Genomic DNA, 21,473 nt, shown 5'->3' on the forward strand with positions numbered 1-21,473 from the left:
CTTTTATTCTACAGATTTTCAGAGGCAGTAACTCTTGTCTAGGGCCTGTGTTTGCATCAGCCTCCCCACCTCACTCTGATGTATTTTTCTCTGAGATACTCTCTCCATCCAGCTCAGCAATTATATTCAGCTTTTCTCTTGAGATTCAAATTTAAAAATCCCACTTTCTTTGAGAATTATTCCTTCATTGACCTCCTCTTATTCTGATTGGTCCTTTCTGAGGCCCCTGGGATATGGATTTATACTATGTACTATTTTTCAATTTGTTGATTACAAAACCCCCCATTCTTCACATAGTACATTTGAAGCCATTTTATCTTGTAATTGTATATCAGTTATTTTGTATTTTGCTAGTGTTATGTATTCTTACTTTCTCAGTAAAATTCTAAATACTGCCAATCTGTAGATTAAATTTTCTAATTCATTATACCCTGAAAACCCATAGCCACTCATGTACAAATATATATCTGTGAGTGGTGATGTAACTGCTTTTGAGTAAATGAAATGTGACTGAATGGTAATACACTTCATGCTATTAAATTGTAGTAATGAAATACTGAGGGGCTTACATGCAAGGCAGCTCATTACATAATGAATATTTAAAGTTTAACCACCAGTAGGGTACTGCCCAGCAGGGAGGGATGGCTGATGGCTCTACTTTTAAGGAGAGACCTGTCAGGGAAAACTTTGGAAAGGAAGGGGGACAGGGATAGCCTAGAATTCAAATTGACGACACTCTCCCTTTTCCTGAGATGTCACCCCAGGGTCTTTATGATTTTAGGGATATCTGTAGTGGAGGATACAGATTAGCCCATACTTAACAGCTCAGATAGATCATCGCTGTGTTGCTAGACAGTCACTGTCCACCCCATTCATTACTTTTGAAGGCACCTGTTATTCCCACAGATTCTATAACAATTTAGTGTGTGTGGTGAGGCAACCCATCCAGAACCCTATCTGTATTCACAATTTTAAAGCTATATTTATAACAGATGTCTGTTTATAAACCTAGCTGTACTCAAATTTAACCTTACCTGAATCCCAGGACTCAAAAGCCTGCTTACCCATCTCCTTTCCTTCCGCCCATTCTGCTAACTCTCTAGACCAGCGGTTGCCAATTGGTGGTCCCTGGACACCAGTTGTGAAAATCACCAAGGTGTGTGTGCAGCGCTGGGAGCCTGAGAAGCTGTGGGAACTCTGGGGAGCCTGTGGTGGAATCCTGGCTCCTGTCACTCACTAACATGTTCTCCTGGGCAACTTGCTTAATCTCAGTATGCCTCAGTTTTATCACTTGTAAAGAGAGAATAATAACAAAATACCTATCTCATAGTGTAGTTGAAAGGATAAACCAGTTAATGTATGTACTTTGCACATTGTAAAAGCTCACTAAATGTTAGCTGTTCCTGTTGTTGCTGTTCCTATCTATATATATATAAGGCTAAACGACTGTTTGACCGGTAGCTATGACATGCACTGACCACCAGGGGCCAGATGCTCAATGCAGGAGCTGCAGAGCTGTGGTGACTTGGCAGCAGCAGTTCTCAGGTGATGCACCTGGAACCAGAGAGAAGGAGCCAGCCCAATTCTGGGGTATGTCACCTGAGAACTGCCCTCTCACAATCTGGGACCCCTTTGGGGATGTCAGAGAACCAGTTTCAGCCTGATACTGCAGGCCAGGCTAAGGGACCCCACCTGCCAGAGGAACCCAGTTCATTCCGCAGAAAACCTTCAATCCAAGTGCTGCTGGTTAGGGAGGGACCACAAAAGGTTGGCTCCAGGGCCTCTCCAGCCCATCTCACCCAGTCCTGCCCTGCCGGCTACTTTCTAATTAATTTTCTTTCAATTTGCACGAATCTGTGCAACAGGGCACTAGTTATTTAATATTGTAAGAGAGAGACTCTACAGGGGTAAAAAATCTCTCCTAATGAGATCTGTGAGTCTAACTGTATATAAACTCAGGTTTGGAGGAAGGGGTGTGGTAAATACTTGGCAACTCATCACTTACAAATGTTTTTGTGAGGAAAAATAGCTTAAATTTTAACAGATACTAAGACTTAACTCATTAGCTTCTGTAAGTCTAAGGACTTAAGCACTTTTATAAGTATACTAGAGGCCCAGTGCATGAAATTCATGCTCAGGGCAGAGTCGGTGGGGAGGTTCCCTCAGTCCAGCCTATACCCACTCCAATCAGGGACTCCTTGGGGAATGTCTGACTTCAAGTTTAGGTTCAATCCCTGAACTGGCAGTCGGACATTTCTTTCACAATCTGGGACCACTGGCTCCTAACTGCTCACCTGCCTGCCTGCCTGATCACCCCTAACTGCCTCTGCCTTTCTTCTGATTGCCCATAACCACCTCTGCCTGCCTTCCTTATCTCCCCTAACTGCTCCCCTGCCAGCTTAATTACTCCCAACTGCTCTCCTGATCTCCCACCTGATCACCCCTAACTGCTCTCCCCTGACTGCTTGATTGCACCTAACTGCTCTCCCTCACTGGTCTGATTGCCCCTAACCCCCTGCCAGCCTAATCTCACCCCCAACTGCCCTCTTTTGCTGGCCTGATCACCTCTAACTGCCTCTGCCTTGGCCCCCACCACCATGGCTTTGTCTAAAAGGAAGTCAGATGTCCTGAAGATAGCTGGTTGACCCAGTCTAATTAGCCTATTACCCTTTTATTAGTATAGATAGATTATGTAGGATAGGGTTGCTTAAATTGGGGGGAGGGGGAGCTTTTTCAGCAGGGGAAGATGCTCTTTGCAGACAAAAATACATAATCCCTATATCTGGACTGATAACCATCCATATGCACTATACTGCCAAACTGATTATTAAAAAATTGAACCGCTTTCTTACACCTTACACCAAATAGCGATTGCTCTTAAAACTCCTCCTCAGCCCCCACCTTAGGTTTTGCCTTCGAACTTCACCCAGATTAGGTCTGATTGGTCAGTTTCTATGCCAGTCAGCATTAGAAGCCCCACCTCCTAGGCAGCCATGCCTCTTCTGAGAAATCCAGAATGGGCCTCCCCTCCCTCCCCCCTTTCTCTCCAGGCCTATCTCCAGGCCAACTCTCTCTCTTGGCCTCACCAACTTCCCCGGTGGCTGCTGATCAGGCCCCACCTCTCTCTTTCTCCAGGCCTCACCAGCAGCCACGTGGCTGCTGATCAAGCCTTGCCTCTCCTTCTACAGGCCTTGCCAGCAGCTGAGGAGGCTGCTGATCAGACCCTGCCTCTCAGACCCTGCCTCTCTCTCTCTGGGCCTTTCTCTGGGCCTGATCTTTAGCTGCTGTGCCCACCTCACCCTGCCCACCACGCTGCAGCCCTGCCTGCCCATCTGCTGCCATGGGAGCCTGTGGGCCACGGGGGAGGGACCAAGGGGTGCTCCATGCACTTCCTGGTGACAGGTCATTTAGGTTGTGATGGCCTTAGGCAATTATTAGTATAGATAAAGCAATCCAGTGTTTCTAATTACTCAGGTCAAACCTGAGAGTTATCCTAGAACTTCATTTCCTTTCACACCCTAAACCTCAACCATTAGGTAACCCTGTTGGTTTCCCCTTTCTGATTCAGAATCTGACTACTTCCCAACAACAGTCTCCTCCCTGATTTCCCCTCTCCTCCCCCTCCCCCTATTCCTAGTCTTTTCTGGTAACCAGAGGGAGACCATTACCACTAAGCCAGGTCCCAGCACCCTGTACTCAGAACCCTTCACCCAGAGTACAAGCCCAGGCCTGACAGTGCCACAGGCCCATCTAGTCAGCCACTCATCTTCCTATCTCCTTCATGGCTGGCTCTACCCTCCAGTGCCCCCTGCTTTTCCTCAAAGATGTCCGGCACTCTCCTGCTGAGGGTTCTGCCATGGCTCCTCTCCTGGGAAAGCTCTTCCCCCAAGGTCCAGGTGATTAACTCCCTCCCATGCCATCTTGCAATGAGGGCTGCCCTGACAGATCTATTTAAAACTGTGACCAACTCTCCAGCCCACGAATCCTGGCTCCCCTCACCAGCGTGACTTTCTTCTTCATGGTTCTTCCCACTCTCTGGCATTATATGGAATGTATTCATTATGCTTACTATCGATGCACTGTCTCATTCCACCTGAATGAAAGTTCCATTAAGGGGCAAAGATCTTTGTTTCATTTACTAATGTACCCCAAGTGCTTAGAATGGTGCTCACTTAGCACATACATGGCGCTCAAAAAGTGTTTGCAAGTGAATAATCTTTAATTGACTTTTAATTAGAAGCTCTTCCATAAGTTAAAAAATATCTGCCTCTTTAAGATATTTTGGTTAATGTATCTCTGAGCAAGTGAGCAATTATGAATCAAAAGTACTTTTTCTTTTTCTTTTTTCTTTTTAAAGAGAGTCTAAATTGGAAGCTGACCATTCCTGGAGCTCTTTTTCCCATGATCTACTATTTTTGGGGATAAGAGCAGAATATATCTGAGGCCCACATTCCTTTTCCTGGATATATCCCTCCTGGGTCTAGATTTGGGGACTTTTCTCAGCATAAGTAACCTGGGGATTAGTCTCCAAGCCTGGATCCCTCTGATGGGCTCTTCCTTCCTTAGTTCTTTCCCACTGTGACCTAAATTCTGTGAAGATGGCCTTTTAAAATATTAACACACCCGAAATGATCACTTTACATGCCTTTGTCAGCCGATGCTTTCACTTATCAATCAGTACTTGGCAGGGATTATCTGACATTGGGTTGAAGGCAGGATGGAATGGACTGCCCCTGAAGGGAAGCAGGGAGGTTAAAAGTGGGCTTTATAAGGGAGAAAGTAAAATGGTATGACCAACTGGGCCATTTCACAACTTTGCTTGGGCTGGTTATGGACAGGCCATTCAAAGTCAATTTAGATGCCACCAACAGGTTGCCAAAAAGTTTTAAATACTTGGCAGGTGTTCATCCAGGTTAAGGGAATCCAGAGAAGCCCTTGAAGCTGTCCTGGAGCCCAGAAGCTTGTGTGAATATGTTTAATATTCCAAACCATCTATGCATTCTAGATTAAGACCTTGCAATGAGCCATTTTATAGCTGGCGATACAGAAAAGGCACAAACAGTCTTGTTCTCTCATCTCAGTTCTCCTACCTGGAACCTCTTCTCCCACAGGATCTGAAGGGTCAGACTCTCCACATTGCAGGCCAAGCACAGCTTGCTTCCAAAGACCTCCTGTATCCGGTGAACCAGATGTTTGTGATGGGCCTCATCCATGGCATAGAAGTGGTTGAAATCCAGGAAGACAATCTCTCGGGGGTGCTGTGTAAGAAATGAGTCAATCTCCATCAGCCCATCCCAGACCTTGATACCAAAAAGTCCGTGGATGAAGTAGATCTCCTGGTCGGTATCCCCTGGCTTGGAGGACACACGCAGGTCAAAGTAGCGGATCCCAGCTTCGAGCTGCTCTCGGAAGGTCAGGTTCTGAGTCACAGACCATTTCTTCATTAGCTTCTTCACCAAGGATATCCTGGCAAGGCGCATGATAGCTGGGGTTTGGTCAGGTCCCACTGGGGATTTCTCGTCGACCCAGTAGCTGAATGAATCATGGGAGCCTAGGCACACAAAGGAATAAAGGTGAGGAAAACAGTTGAGACTGGACCTGGCAAAAAAAATATGCCAATTGGTAGAAAAACAAACAAAAATTAGGAGACAAATGCACAGCAAAAAATTGTAAACAAATATCTGCAAAAATGTTCATGCTTGCTAGGAATGAAATAAGCACAAATGAAAGTCATGTTGCTTTAGCAGCTTATTAATCCTTGGGTAAAACTATAATCCTCATATATTGCTAGTGTAAGATAAATTAATAAACAACCTTTTGGAAAGCTATTTAGAAATATGCTTGGAAAGAGGAGCTTGAAAATAATCATAATATTTGATCTAGTAATTTCATTTCAGGGGAACTACTTTGAGGAAATAAACTAATTTTGGAAAAAACAAATGTGTGCTGGAGAATATTCTTAACAGAGACAAACTGGAGGTGGCTTGAGTGTCCCTCACAGAGGAGTGCTTAATGGTGGCATACCAACTTTATTCACACAGCCATTGAAACAGTGCGTATGAAAACTCCATGTCCATCTCAGTAATGCTGGGTTAGGCATCTAAATTCTAGGAAAGGCAGAATTTTTTTTTTTAATTCTGACTATTTTTTTATGCTTTTGTAAATACTATTTTACTACTGTAAAATGAGTCTATAGGAGACATCTTATCGAGGCTGCAGTGGTAGCAGCTGCTCTTCAAGTTCACTGTGACACTCAAGGACAACAACACGAAGAAAGATATTGAAAAGTTATCAAAGAAGGACAAAGACCCAGTGAACAAATCTGGGGGCAAGAACAAAAGAAGACATGGTCGAAGCTCAATAACCTAGTCTTGTTTGACCAAGCAACCTATGACAAACTCCGTAAGGAAGTTCCAACTATAAGCTTATAACCAGTTGCTGTCTCTGAGAGACTGCTTATCTGTGGTGCCTTGGCCAGGGCAGCCCTCCAGGAGCTCCATAGTAAAGGACTTATAAACTAAGTCCTTTGCAAAGCACAGAGCTCAAGTAATTTACACCAGAAACGCCAAGGGTGTGTATGTCCTAGATGTTGGTGAAGATGCATGAACAACAGGTCCTACTAGCTATACATTTTGAGGAATAAAACTTTATTAAATCAAAAAGTACATACAAATGATTTCTCGACAGATGAGATAAACATTCTGCAAAGTTCAACATGGGTTAGTTATATGGCTTCATTTCAAATCATCTATTAATGAGCTGGATCTGCTACTAAATGATCAGAGGCATGTTCCCATTCTCTGCCTGAGATGATCTTTGTGTTATAAAGTATAAATGATCATGATAGACACATTTCTAACTTTAGTGAGGAAATATTTCTAAGGTTAAAATTATCTTTAACAAATTAAAATGCTTACTTCACACTTACGTTATTGGTTTTACTAAACTTCAAAGTATGCATTTCATATATAATATGTAGAACTTGCCCTGGCCACTTTTGCTCAGTGGTTAGAGTGCCGGCCTGTGGACCGAAGGGTAGTAGGTTCATTTCCTGGTCCCAGAGGCACATATGGGAGGCAACCAATTGATGTGTCTCTCTTACATCGATGTTACTCTCTTTTTCTCTTTCCTCCTTCTCCCCCCCCCAAAAAAAGAAATATATATATATATATATATATATATATATATATATATATATATATATATTGAGAGAGAGAGAGAGAGAGAGAGAGAGAGAGAGAGAGAACTTTATAAAACTTTACTGTCTTCTGCTTTATTATTGCCATTTTCTTGAAAATAAATCATTTTGGGATGGCTTTATCTTCTATTATTTTATCTTCTCAGAAATAAAGTGAAAAAGAAAAAAGAAAGGTGGTAAGCAATGCTTTATTTTTATGTAGTCTCTGGAACATGGAGAATACCCAGCAACTATTAAGAAAAAATATATTTACCAATCATTAGGCAAAACCAATTTTGCAAGCAACAAAATTACTAGCATATTTCAGGTAAAAAAATGCTATTACTACTAGAAATGTGGAGCAAGCCCCCCCCCTGGATTTCCCATATTGATCGTTTCTGTTAATGACACTCGCTGGATACCTGCCTAATGCTCTGCTTCCTTTGACTGTTCTTTGGCTGTATAAAAACAGGAAATCTTTATACCTCCTCATTGAGAGATTTATTATGAATACATTACATACGCTTGGTGAACAGCCCACTCTCTCTTCTCTTTAAATCATCTTAGCAGGCCAACTGTTCAGGACTGTGTGCAATGTAGTGCGAGGGAGGGTAACAGGGAACAGCCATTATCCAAGCGAGGGAGGAGAGACAGATCCCCCCCTGGAACTGCCTTGTTGCTGCTGAGCCCAGTTTTGTTTCCAGAGGGAGATGTGCTAACAACCTCCAACACTGTTCTCCTAAGCTGAGGATTATGCAGCAATGTGACAGCGATGGGGCCTCGGGGACCACTTCTGTATACACACAGTGCCCAGACTGTCCCACAGAGGAGCGGGTCGGGGGCTGCATATGCCCTGGGAACACAGAGTCTCTCTTTATCTCTCTGCTCCCTTTCCCATTTCCTCTCTTCCTTTCTGTCATCCTGTGTCCAGAGCCACCCGCTCCCTCCCCTTGACAGGAAAGGACAGGACAATGGAGCAGATTGTTTGCTGCATGTTTTACGGTAGTTGTCCGTCCCAGGCCCACAGCCGACAAAACCAGCCATCAACTTTAACTAATGCCAACGCTTTTGCCTTTCTACTTATTTTCCCCCACAGGTAGATTTTTGCCTCACATAGAGTGAGTGAAATAAATTGGTACTTAACTCTATTCAACTATTTCTTTTTTTGAAAAACAGGATAAAAATGTCTTCCCCTCTCCTGCACATGGAATATTTACAAGGTATGCAATCTGCAGATCGAAGTGATGAAAAAGCTAAGAACCATATGATTTCACTCATATGTGGGATATAAAACTGAAACTGTGAACACAAACAGCAGTGTGGTAGTTGCCAGAGGAAATGGGGTGGGGAGTGAAGGAGGTTCTAACATATGGCAATGATAAAAGATCTGACTTTGGGTGGTGGGCACACAGTGCAATATACAGATCTTGTAACATAGAAATCCATATCTGAAACATATCTATATATATATAAAAGCCAAGCTACCAGAACAACGGAAACAACAAGAGTGACTGGTCGCTATGACATGCACTGCAGGGACCAACTGACCAGATTGGGGCTCCGATTGCCCCCCCAAACTCCTCTCGGTCCCTCCACTAGCTGGCCTGGCCCCTGATTGCCCCCCCCACTCCGATTGCAGGTGGGGACGATGGTCAATGGCCTGCAGCCCCTCACCCCCACCAGCCCAGCCTGATAGAATTTGTGCACAGGGCCTCTAATATGATCATATAACCAATGTCACCCCATTAAATTTAACAAAAAAGAGAATGTCTATAGCAAGGGTTCCTTTTCTCTCTGTCTGTAATCTGTGGATTCAATTCATGCATTCCCCCGAACAGGAAAAGAAAAAAGCCCGCTCCACAGGTCTTCCTTTATTCTCTAAGAGATGGCTGCCTAGGTTGTTAGAGGGGCAGCCTCATGATTTCTCATTTGTTTTCTGAAAAGGTTAGAAAACAGCTAAGGACCTCTTCCTGCTGTGATTTCTGCCACAGGGATGCCTATCCATCTTCACTCCTCCCTCTCGATGGCTCCTTTATCTCTGTCTGAAGTAGATTTATGTGGTGCCTTCATCTTAAGAACAGAACAAAGCACTTTCCCATACATGGCTTACTCCTTCAGGAGACTGTCTTCTCTTTCTCACTGTCAGATTCTTGAAGGCCAATCCTGCTGCTTGGTCTCCTATGATCTCCCTTCCCATACCGTGTTTCCCCGAAAATAAGACATCCTCCGAAAATAAGACCTACTTACAGGTTTCCTTCTGAGTGAAATATAAGGCATCCCTCGGAAAATAAGGCCCCCCCTAAGCTCTGTCTTAGAATGCTATTGCTAAACATGAGCGATTTGGTCCACTGATTCTGAAAAAAATTGAGTCACAAGAAATTCACCAGGAAATTCAGGAATTGGATTGTTATGATGATGTTCCAGAAGATGATGACATGATTGTCATTGAATAAATGAGTAAATTCTTGATACTGTAGGATTCACAGTTTGTCTGGTTTGTGTTGACAACTACCGTACTACCATACTGTATACAGGTAATAAATTTCCTTTATTTTCATTTAACAATAAATGTGTACCATATTCTTCTTCATGGAAAAATAAGACATCCCTTGAAAATAAGACCTAGCGCATCTTTGGGAGCAAAAATTAATATAAGACACTGTCTTATTTTCGGGGAAACAGGGTAGAAGGATAGGCCACCTCTTACCTTCTATTGCTACCTTTGATCCCTATAACCTTCAAATCAACAACTCCAAATAAGCTTTATTCTTGCTGGCTTCTCTGAGAGTTTACTAACTCAGCTTTTTTTCTGCAAGATTCCGTTCCCTTGTCTTCCATGATGCATAATTTAAGGCATTCCCATCCTCCTGTCATTACTCTCTTTCTTTCTCCTTTGCTGTTTCCTTATCTTCCTTCTTGTCTCCAAAATTAAATGCGTTCCAAGGATCCCTGCCTTTCCCCACCTTTTCATTCACTCCCCAAGTTTACACAGTTCTGTTGTACAGATGACACCAAAAGCCTCATCTCTAGCCTCGTTTCTTCTAAGTTCCACATTTGCTTCCAACTTCCTGCTATGGTCTTCTACCTGATGGCCTCCTCACACAATAAATTACACATTTTGAAAGCACAGCCACTCAGGCTGTCCCTTCCCCTCGCCACCAAGTGCCTCACCTGAATTTCTCCTAATACTTAACTCAGTCACTCAGATTGAAATGTTGGATTCAATTTAAATTCTTCCTTCTCTCTCACCCTCTGCATCCAGTTACCAAAACTTTGCATTTTACTCTTACAAAATACATCAAACCTATCTCTTCCTTTAAACTTCAATTGCCACCCTCTTGTTCACACACTCATTACCAGGACATAATCAGGACCAAAAGAACCCTGATTTTATCTTTTCACTCCAGTCTCAATTCATTCATATCCAAAAGTTACATCATCTCAGGTTACTTCTGATTATGTCATTTTCCTCCTCTCCTCTCCCTCCCAAACTAGTTTAGGACTCTTCGATGTGGCTCCAGTGCACTGTTTCAGACTCCTTTCTCTCAAGGCCCATTCACGGAGATAGGCATATGTTGGTGTGCAATATACAGTATACTGATAGGCAGGCTACTTCTTGGACTCTGTCCCCTTTTCTTTCACTGACTTCCATAAATATTCTCCTATCCCAACTCTGTCCACATCTTCTCCCCAGGATTTATAATCCGTATCAAGAAAGTTGCTTACTGCGCCTGTTTTCTCATATGTAAAAGGAGCTCAATAGTGCCTACTCAAAAATTGTGAGAATTAGAATGTATGCAAAGTGCTTGGGACAATACTGATACACAGTAAGCACTGAACTATTGCTACTGTTATTTTTGGTCATCTGTTAGTTAGAAACTAGAGGGAGGAAGGATGATTGACTGAAATCCTTATCTTAAATACTTAGAGTCTGGAGGATTTTCTCCCTTGAAGTACTGGTTGATAAGATATGGGAATGACCACTTACTGTGTTGACTGTAGCTGCCACTCACTCTTCATCATAGCCTGACCTTTATCATCACCCACTTCTAAAATCTTAACATTCAATATTCTACTTTCTGATCACAAGTTACTTTTCTTCTGCCTCATTTCCCCCTGATCTGAGAGCCCAGGTTGTTGTCATTTGCCACTTTTACCTGCAGAATTGCCAATATTAAAACTGTTAGGATCACTGTTGAGGTCTGTTGTCTGTCTATACATTCAGGCATGGACACAGCCCCAAAATGCACATGGGAATATTAACATGATACTTTCAACAGACTTTTTGACTAAAAGCAAATGTTTTCTCTTCTCCATTATTTCTCATTTGTAGAGTGGACTCAACAGGCACATACCTTGGTTGCAGGCTCCCAGCCCTGGTCAGGGGCATGCAGGAGGCAACCAATCGATGTGTCTTTCTCACATCACTGTTTCTCTCTGTCTTCCTCTCTTCCTTCCACTCTCTCTAAAAACCAATGGAAAAATATGCTTGGGCGAGGGTTAGAAATAGACAGACAATAAATAAATAAAACAAAAATAATTCAAACCACATGCCCTGAAATAATAGATTATATTACCAAACGATAGCATGTCAGATTATGTGGTGATCATACTTATAGCTTTGGAGAGAAGAATGAAACAAGAATTAAGTGAAGAATAAATATGAGAAAGTGAGAGAAACTTCATCACACCTCTGGGTGGCATCAGGAAGGCTGGGATGATGACTCCGGGTCAAAGAACCCCTGATCCCACATATTTAAAATCTCTCTTTCACCTCCCTTAGGTACTACTCTGTTTTGGGGGAGCCCTTCTAACTCTGAAGCTCATTAGCCCCCTTGAAGTCCATTCACTTAAGTCCACCACCAACCCTGTGTTTATTCAACCACTTGAAGGCTCAGTGCCTCTAGGTTGTGTATTCTCAATGAGGTGACAAAAATTGGTTCTTAGGGGATGAAAAAAATCTTATTCTTTTTATGTATAAAATGCACACACATAGACATATATAGATATATATACACACAGGATGGGACAAAAGTAAGTTTATAGTTGTTCCTATGGAAAATAATACAATAATTAATAAGTAATACAAGAATAAACTCTGAGTTTCACATACAACTGTAAACCTACTTTTGTACCACCCCCATAGTAAATTGGCTAAAAAATATTCCCTAATGAGGTGATAAAGAACTCCCGGTGGCAGAGCGCAACATGGTGGGGGCAGGCAGGGGGAGTGCGAGCAGCAGTGACAGCTCTGTAAAGAAAAAGGAAAAAATACTGAGAATATTACTCTATACTGAGCTCCTTGGTAGCCAAATGGATGTCTGATTTGTCAACTCAGGTAAGCACCTGGAACAGTTCCTGGCCAACAAAATGAGCTCAAGCATATTGTTATTAATATGATTTCATTATTAAAAATGTACCATCTACTTGGATGCTACTATCTGAGAAACAAATAATTATGGTTTTTTAATAATGTTGTGAAACCTCAAATATTTATATTCAGGTATCTGCTGTGGCAGTTAATAGGAAAAAATGAAGTCTGCAATTTAAATGAGTTATTTTAGGTTATCACCAGAATTAATATCAAAAGGAGAAAATTCAGAACATAGTATTATACAACTTGTATAAATTAACATTAAAAGCAAAATTATAAATTACTTCTAGTCTGCACCTATGTCAATAATTTAGGAGTAAATAAATATAGTAATTATATGATTTGAAAGGTTAGGAAAGAAAGTTCCAAGAATGTCCTTACTTTTTTATTTTTTAAATCAAAGAATTAGACATCTTCATGTGACTTATAAGAAAATCAAATGCACAAAAATAAATCCAATCTACTGCTAAAAGCATGTTGCATATTTTTGGAAATTGAAAGGCTATTATCCATTATTTAAAATAGGAAAAAAAAAAACCATAGTAATGCCTTCCCAACCCATAAAAAACCTATTAGTTTTCATAAATATCACTAAAGCACTCAAATCCACTTAGAAACTTTCCAAAATTATAAAGTATTTTAAACTCCAAAACCCAGACTCAACAATATTTTTGGACATTTTTTATGTATTATCCTTACATGTTAAAAATATTAATGCATAGTTCTTAGGGATATAAACATGGCCAGATTTGTGTCAGTAGTTTACCTCTCTCAATCTGTGGAGGCAGGCAAAGACAGATCTCAGGGTGCTTTGGTATTTGTGAACCTGGTGCTTGTGAAAGCCAGCCTCAGTGTGCAGTTTAGTCCTTCCTGCACACACCCAGGCCCAGCAGAGCCAGCCACAAACTGTAGCTCACTTTGTAACTCCAAAGAGGTTCCCTAGGGCCAGGAACAGGCAGCATCCGATATTGGCTTGCATCAGAGTACCTCTCAAGGGGACCCAGAACCAACATATTTAGTGGCCAGCTTCAGACAACAGCAGAGCAAGATCTAGATAGTTTCACAAGCAACATATCCAAAGGGAGATCTTGGAAAGCATGAGAAACCACCAAGGCAAACTCAGCTTTGTGTGGTCAGTATCTGCATAGCAACTTGTACACTGTGGTCAGTGTTGATGCTCATAGGCAGCCAGCCTGAGAGTTGACCCCATACACGAATGGGCCAATAGCAATAAAGACTCAATTACAACAGGAAGGCCCACATAACACACACAGGGTATATTCCTGGAGTACCCAGATGAGGTGTTCAAAGAGACAACATCACTGGGTCCACACGGGACACCTACCACATAAAGCCACTGTACTAAGACTGGAAGTCACAGTAGATCTACCTAATACATAAACACAACACAACAAAGAGGCAGCCAAAAAAAAGAGACAAAGAAATATGCCCTAAATAATGAACAACAACAATAAAAACAAACAGGAGAAATCTTCAGAAAAAGAGCTAAATGAAATGCAATTAGCCAGATATAGATTTAAAAAATGGTTATAATCATGCTCAAGAAACTTAGTGAGAACTTCAACAAAGAGCATAAAAAAGAACATAGAAATGTAAAAAGAACCAGTCAGATATGAAGACTACAATATCTGAAATGAAAAATACACTAGAAAGAATAACCAGTAGTTTGAAGCAGGATCAAGTCAGCTATTTGAAAGCAAGATAACAAAAGATACCTAATCAGAATAGTAAAAAAAAAAAAAAAAAAAAAAAAAAGAATTAAAAAAATTATGAGAGTTTAAGGGACCTTTGGGACAACATGAAACAACTACATCTGCAACATAGAGGTACCAGAAAGAGAAGAAAGAAAGCAGAGGATCAAAAACTTATTTGAAGAAATAATGACTAAAAACTTCCTTAATCTGTTCAAAGCAAAAGATACACAAATTCAGGAAGCACAGAGCCCCACCTGGCCTGTTTTGCTCAGTGGTTAGAGCAGTGTTTTTCAACCTTTTTTGGGCAAAGGCACACTTGTTTCATGAAAAAAATCACGAGGCACACCACCATTAGAAAATGTTAAAAAATTTAACTCTGTGCCTATATTGACTATATATAAAGTAATTCTCTTGAATAGGAATCAAATAAACACAAAGAAAGTATTTTATAATTACTTTATTATGAAATATTAAGTAAACAAAATAGTGAAAAATTATAAAATTCTTGTCTTGTCTGCACCTACGGCACACCAGGCAACATCTCGCGGCACACTAGTGTGCCGCGGAACAGCGGTTGAAAAACGCTGGGTTAGAGTGTTGGCTCACAGACTAAAGGGTTGTGGGTTAGATTCCAGGGTGCATGTGGGAGGCAACCAGTTGATGTGTCTTTCTTATATTGATGTTTCTCTCTACCTCCTCCCCTTTTTCCTTTCTTCCGCTCTCTCTCTAAAGATTAATGGAAAAAATATCCTTGAGTGAGAATTAAAAACAAACAAACAAAAAGAGTATGAACCCAAAGAGGCCCATACCAAGACACATGATAACTAAAACGACAAAGGTTAAGGACAATAAGAGAATCTTAAAAGCAGCAAGAGAAAGACAGTTAGTTACCTAAAAGAAAGCTCCCAAGGACTGTCAGCAGATTTCTCAACTGAAACATTTCAAGCCAGAAAAGATTAGCATGAAATAGTCAAAGTGATGAAAACCAAGTACCTACAACCAAGATTAATCTACCCAGCAAGACTATCATTTAAAAAGCTTCCCAGATAAAAAAGAGCTAAAGTAGTTCATTACCATACAACCACTATTACAAGAAATATTAAAGGGCCTTCTTGAAAAAGAAGAAGAAAACTTAAGCAACACCATTATAAAGAATAAAATGTCAATAAATACATACCTATCAATAATCACTTTAAAAGGAAATCACTTAAATGCTCCAGTCAAAAGATATAGGGGTAGCAGAATGGGTAAGAAGACAAAACCCACATATATGCTGCTTACACCTCAGATGGAAAGATACACATAAACAAAAAGTAAAGGGATGGAAAATGATATTTCATGCAAATAAAAATGAATAAAAAGCTGGGATAGCAATACTTATATCTCACAAAAGAGACTTAAAACAATTATAATAATGAGACAAAGGATACTATATAATGCAAAAGAGGATATAACCTTTATAAATATTTATTCACCAACATAGAAGCACCTAAATATATAAAGCAAAATTTGGTAAACACAAAGGGAGAGATCAACAGTAATATAGTTATTGTAGGGGATTTTAGCACCCCATTGATATCAATGGATAGGCCTTCCAGGCAGAAAAGTCAACAAGAAAACAACTGTTTTAAATGATTCACTAAATCAGAAGTATTTCATTAATATCTTAAAAGCATTTCACTGAAAAGCAACAGAATATACATTCTTTTCAAATGTACATGGAACATTTTATAGGATAGTCCACATGTTAGAACACAAAACAAATCTCAGTAAATTTTCTTAAGATGTTTTTGATTTTTAGAGAAAGAGGAAGAGAGAGGGAAACATCGATGAACCATTACCTAGAGAGATAGAAATATCTGATGAGAATCATCATCTATCAGCTGCCTCTTCATGTCCTCTACTGAGGATTGAGCCCACAACCTGGGCATATGCCCTGACCAGGAATCAAACTGGTGACCTCTTGGTTCCTGTGCTGATGCTCAACCATTGAGCCATTTCAGCCAGGCAAGTCTCAGTAAATTTAAAAGGACTGGAATCATATCAAGTACCTTCTCCAACCACAATGGTATGAAACTAGAAATCAATTACAAGAGAAAACAAAACTAAACTAAAAAATGCACACGGGTAAATAACGTGCTACTAAACAATGAATGGGTTAACAATAAGATCAAGAAAGAAATAAAAAGATACCATGAGACAAATGAAAATGAGAACACCACAACCCCAAATCTATGGGACGCAGCAAATGCAGTCCTAAGAGGAAAATTCATAGCACTACAGGCCTACCTCAATCAATAAGAAAAATATCAAATAAACAATCTAACTTTACACTTAAAGTACCTAGTAAAAGAACAGCTATCACTGCCCAAAATGAGTAGAAGGAAGAAAATGCCACATTTTCCCGTGTATAAGATGCTATTTTTTTTTTCTAAAATTGTTAGACTGAAAATTGTTAGACTAAACGGGCAGTAGGTTATCCCTTGAGGGGTCCCAGATTGGAGAGGGTGCAGGCAGGGCTGAGGGACACCCCTCCCCTTCCCCTGTGCAGGAATTTTGTGCATCAGGACTTTAGTATATTATAAAACCTATATGCTAAAAAATAGGACAATCTGAAAAAATAGATAATATTTTAGAAACATACATTCTTCTTTTTACTAATTTACTGATTTGAGAGATAGATATATAGATAGATGATAGATAGATAGATAGATAGATAGATAGATAGATAGATAGAGACATCTATTGTTGTTCCACTTGTTTTTATGCATTCATTGGTTATTTCCTGTATGTGCCCTGACCAGGGATCAAACTCACAACCTTGGCATACTGGGACAATGCTCTAACCAACTGAACTGCCTTACCAGGATCACTATCTTCTTTTCTAAACCAAGAAAAAACAGAAAATCTGAACATACTGATTAGAATGAATGAAACTGAAGCAATAATAATAAATAAATAAAAACTTCTAACAAATGAAAGTTCTGGTCTAGATGGCTTCACAGGTGAGTTTTAATAAACATTCAAAGTACTAACAACACCTATCCTCTTCATACTATTCCAAAAATTTCAAGATGAGGGAAAACTACAAAGCTCATTTTATGAGGCTAGCATTATCCAAATTCCAAAACTAGATAAGAAACGGAAAGGAAGAAAATTTTAAGCCAATATATCTGTTGAGCACAGATCCTAAAATCTTCAACAAAATATTAGGAAACCAGATCCAGTAATCCATTGAAAACATTATGCACCATGATCAAATGGGCTTTTTTCCAACAATGTAAGGTTAGTGTATTTGTAAATTAATAATCATGATACACCACATAAAAAATGAAGAAAAATCATATGATCAAATCAATAGATGCCGAAAAAGCATTTGATAAAATCCAGCACCCATTTATGATAAAAACTCTCAATGAACAACAACAACAAAAAAGTGAAAGTCATGAACAAGACAGGGATGTTCATTTTCATCATCTTATTCAACATAGTACTGGAAGTCCTAGCCATTGCAATTAGACAAAAGAAAGAAATAAAAGGCATAAAAAGCCTCACCTTGGAATAAACTCAATCAAGTATGTAAAAGGTCTGTACTCAGAAAAGTACAAGAAACTGAAGAAAGAAATTGAAGAAGATATGAGTAAGTGGAAGCATATACCATGTTCATGGATAGGATGAATTAACATCAATAAAATGTCCATACTATCCAAAGCAATCTGTAGATTCAATGCAATTCCTATCTAGATATCAATAGTGTATTTCAGAAAACTAGCATAAATATTCAAAAAAATTTATAAGGAACCACAAAATACCCTGAAATAGGCACACGAATCTTGAAAAAGGATGACAAAATTGGAGAAATCATGCTACCTGATATCAAAGTATACTACAAGGCCATAGTAATCAAAACATCAAGGCCCTGGCATAAAAGCTGACATATAGATCAATGGAAAAGAATAGAAAGCCCAGAAATAAACCTACATCCTTTTGCTCAATTAATATTTGACAAAGGAGGCCAAAACATACAATGGGATAAAGATTCAATAAATGGTGTTGGGAAAATTGGACAGATACTTGCAAAAAATGAAATTAGACCACCTTCTACACTATACACATTAATAAACTCAGAGTGGATTAAAGACTTAAATATAAGACTAGAAGAAAACATAAGAAGTAAAATATGGGAGGGCTGGTTGAAAGAGGCAAAAGGATTAAGGACAAAATAAAAATCCTTAATAGACACAGACAGCAGTATGGTGATTACCAGAGGAAAGGTGGGTTGGGGGGAAGGTAGAGGAGGGTAACCCGAGAGGATAAATGGTGAGGGAAGGAGGGTTGATTTGAGGTGGTGAACACATACCACAATATTCATATAATGTAATATAGAATTGTACACCTGAAACCTATATAAATGTATTAACCAATGTCACCCTAATAAATTCAATACACATCTAAAAAACAATCTCTGGATACTTTTCCAAGGTTTTTGGGACACCACGACTTTCTTTTAGAAATGACCAAAAACATATGTCTAAACATGTTAGAGGGGTTCTCAACAAGGTCACATTTCTGGAAGAAGAGCCATTTAGGTAGGAGATGCTTATTTACTCAGCACCAGTGTCCACTCTCAGACTCAGACAGTGATGAGGAATATCCAGGGACACCTCCCTGGCCCTTCAGAGAGCCATGGGCTTCAGATCCCCTGCTGGTCAGCTCTCACTTCCTATGGAGGCCATCACCAGCTCATCCTCCTCCCTGGCTCATGCCAACCAGCTCCGGCAGGACTGTGGCTCCCAGGGACAGCCATGCTGAGAGGCCCACCAGCAGAGCAGCAGCTGAGGGACCAGTTTAAAAGGAATGTTGGGCTAAACTGCACATTTGGTGTCAACTGATGTCAGCTTTCACCAGTGTCTCCTTAAAAAATGGGCAAGATGGGGGCGGGGGGTGGGAGGTGGGGGAGCTCCCTTTAGAGCACACAGTAAACTCTTTATATTGAATATAAACACATGGTAAGGGAAAAAAAATTATTTTTAGTCCACATCATCCTCTAAGTGGAGTGGATCCTGATAACTGTGATATCTTTTGTTTGCTAAGCACAAACTGAAATATTCATTTTTGGCATTAATGGCTTTTCAACATACTTGAAGCAGTATTAAGCACTAGGTGGGGCTGTGCAATTTTGAACAGAGAAGCTTGGAAAAACCCAAAGCACTCTGCCGAGGAAAGGGCAAGAGATGGGGAACTGGAAGGGGAAAGAAAGGGAACCACAGGGCCTGCAGGGCTGAGAGAGACCTGGGAGAGGAGACAAACCAAGGTGGGGAATTTTCAAAGAGGTGGCCCAATTTCACTTCTGTAATTCTCTCTAAATCATGCACAACTATTTTTAAAGTGACAGTTTGAAGCGATGCCATAGTATTAACCTGTCCAAGGCCAACGGGTGTTTAGTTCCAACCCTGTTTTCAGGCTCCACCACATCAGGGGCCTCCTCCGCTGGACTCCCCACCTGCTTGTCTCTCCTCACCCAGTGACCGGACCAGAGTCTGAGGCCAGGGCAGACCTAGCTGAGAATGGGGTGTGGTGGCACCACATAAAGGAGAAGGTGGAAAGGTACAAGAGAAGGCTTCTCTCTGATGGAGGTGGACTTTAAAAAGATCTCTTTAAGTAAAACCTTTTTCTTTTAACTCCACCAGTGCTAGTAATACATTGAGTGGCCAGATTATTATGATCTCTGAATGCATAATAATCTGGTTACTCAGTACATATATATTAGAGGCCTGGTGCATGAGGCCTTCGTGCATGGGTGGGGTCAGGCCAGCCTGGCCAGGGGGAGGGGATATGGGAGGTTGTATGGCCTGCCTGCTGGTCGATCTCCTAGTCGAGGGGACAATTTGCATATTAGCCTTTTATTATATAGGATATACACTGAGTGGTCAGATTATTATGCATTCAGGGATCATAATAATCAGGACATTCAGTGTATAAGCACCAGCCAATAAGCAAGATATATAGATTTTATTAGGGTTATTCTAAGGTGAAAAAAAGATTATAGAGGGACAAAAGCATAAAGCAGAAAATGAGACAAACACCAAGAATAGAGCGTTTCACAACACATAGAGGTAACTACAGCAGCCAGAAAATGTCTGGTTCAGTTAAGCCGCACAAATAGGAGATTTCTGAGTATAGGCAGGGAATGGAATATCTTTTCATTAGTTGACTTGAGACTTATGGCCACAAAGAGTCCAGTTCAAGCCTCACATGAACGGACAGCCTTGCCATGGTGCCGGATGCAGCCTTCGACTCTACACCTGGTCCATCACTGTGGCCCACGCTGCGGGGTGTGGCCCTTCTGGTGTGGCCCCGCTGTGCTCAGAAGCTCCAGCTCTGTTTCTCTACCACACTGGATGAGGCTGCCAATGAACTTTCCATAAATAACAAACGCCTGGGCTGCATGTGCTGCGTGTGCCGAATGTAAAGGTCACACAAGGATTCCCAGAAAGGGTGAGCGACCCCAGGAGCGAGGCTTGCAAACGCAAGGGCTTTTCCTCTGCTCTTGCAATTCCATGATCTACACAAACCTCCCAGTGACGGTGGTATCTGGTATCCAGAGTATGTGCTTAGACAACAGAAGCCAGCCCAGTCTTCCATTTCCCTTTCCCTGGTTGCACACACACAAAAAGAAAAAGGCATAGGTAATGCGCTCCCCGCTCCCCCGCTGCGTATTATTGGGCTATTTCCCTCAGCTCTCCAATAAGCTGGTGGAAGATGCAGACAGAATCGCCAGACTCCACACTTCCACTGACATTTAAAGGTCAAGCCTCCTTGTATTGTACATAATGATATTGCCCTCCCCGCACGTCTGAAAAGGCTGCTGTGAGGATGACTGCGGGGAGGAGAGGACCTTTGAAAGTTCACTGGGGCAAACGGCCTTGATGTACTGCAATTCTGCTGAACACTTAATTTGAGAGAGCGCATTTCATAAAATAATTAAAGAGTTAAAGAAAGTTCAAGTCAAAGAATGAATTCATCCACCTATTGTTTTCCACCTGTTCCCTGTTCCTTACTGACTTTAATATGGGGACCCTCTCAATAAATAATGACTATTGAAGAGATAGAGGAATAGCACAGACAGGATCAAGTTTTCAAACATTCTCTTCCTTAGCAGAGGCTTTTTTCTTGGCTGCTGCCCCTCAGTGCCAGAGACCAGGAA

General features: G+C 40.9%; 1 protein-coding gene across 3 annotated transcripts in view; it reads right to left on the reverse strand.

The window, feature by feature from the left end:
* Positions 1-21,473, reverse strand: part of PLCXD2 (phosphatidylinositol specific phospholipase C X domain containing 2) — a 61,570-nt gene that overhangs the window by 16,748 nt on the left and 23,349 nt on the right. For all 3 annotated transcript variants that reach the window (XM_084872085.1, XM_084872084.1, XM_084872086.1), the window contains exon 2: positions 5,091-5,551. In XM_084872085.1, coding sequence (XP_084728211.1) covers positions 5,091-5,551 — 461 coding nt within the window. The remainder of the gene's footprint in view (positions 1-5,090; positions 5,552-21,473) is intronic.

This window comes from Pipistrellus hanaki, assembly GCF_964339955.1.
Source record: "Pipistrellus hanaki genome assembly, chromosome: 2".
Classification (NCBI taxonomy): domain Eukaryota; kingdom Metazoa; phylum Chordata; class Mammalia; order Chiroptera; family Vespertilionidae; genus Pipistrellus; species Pipistrellus hanaki.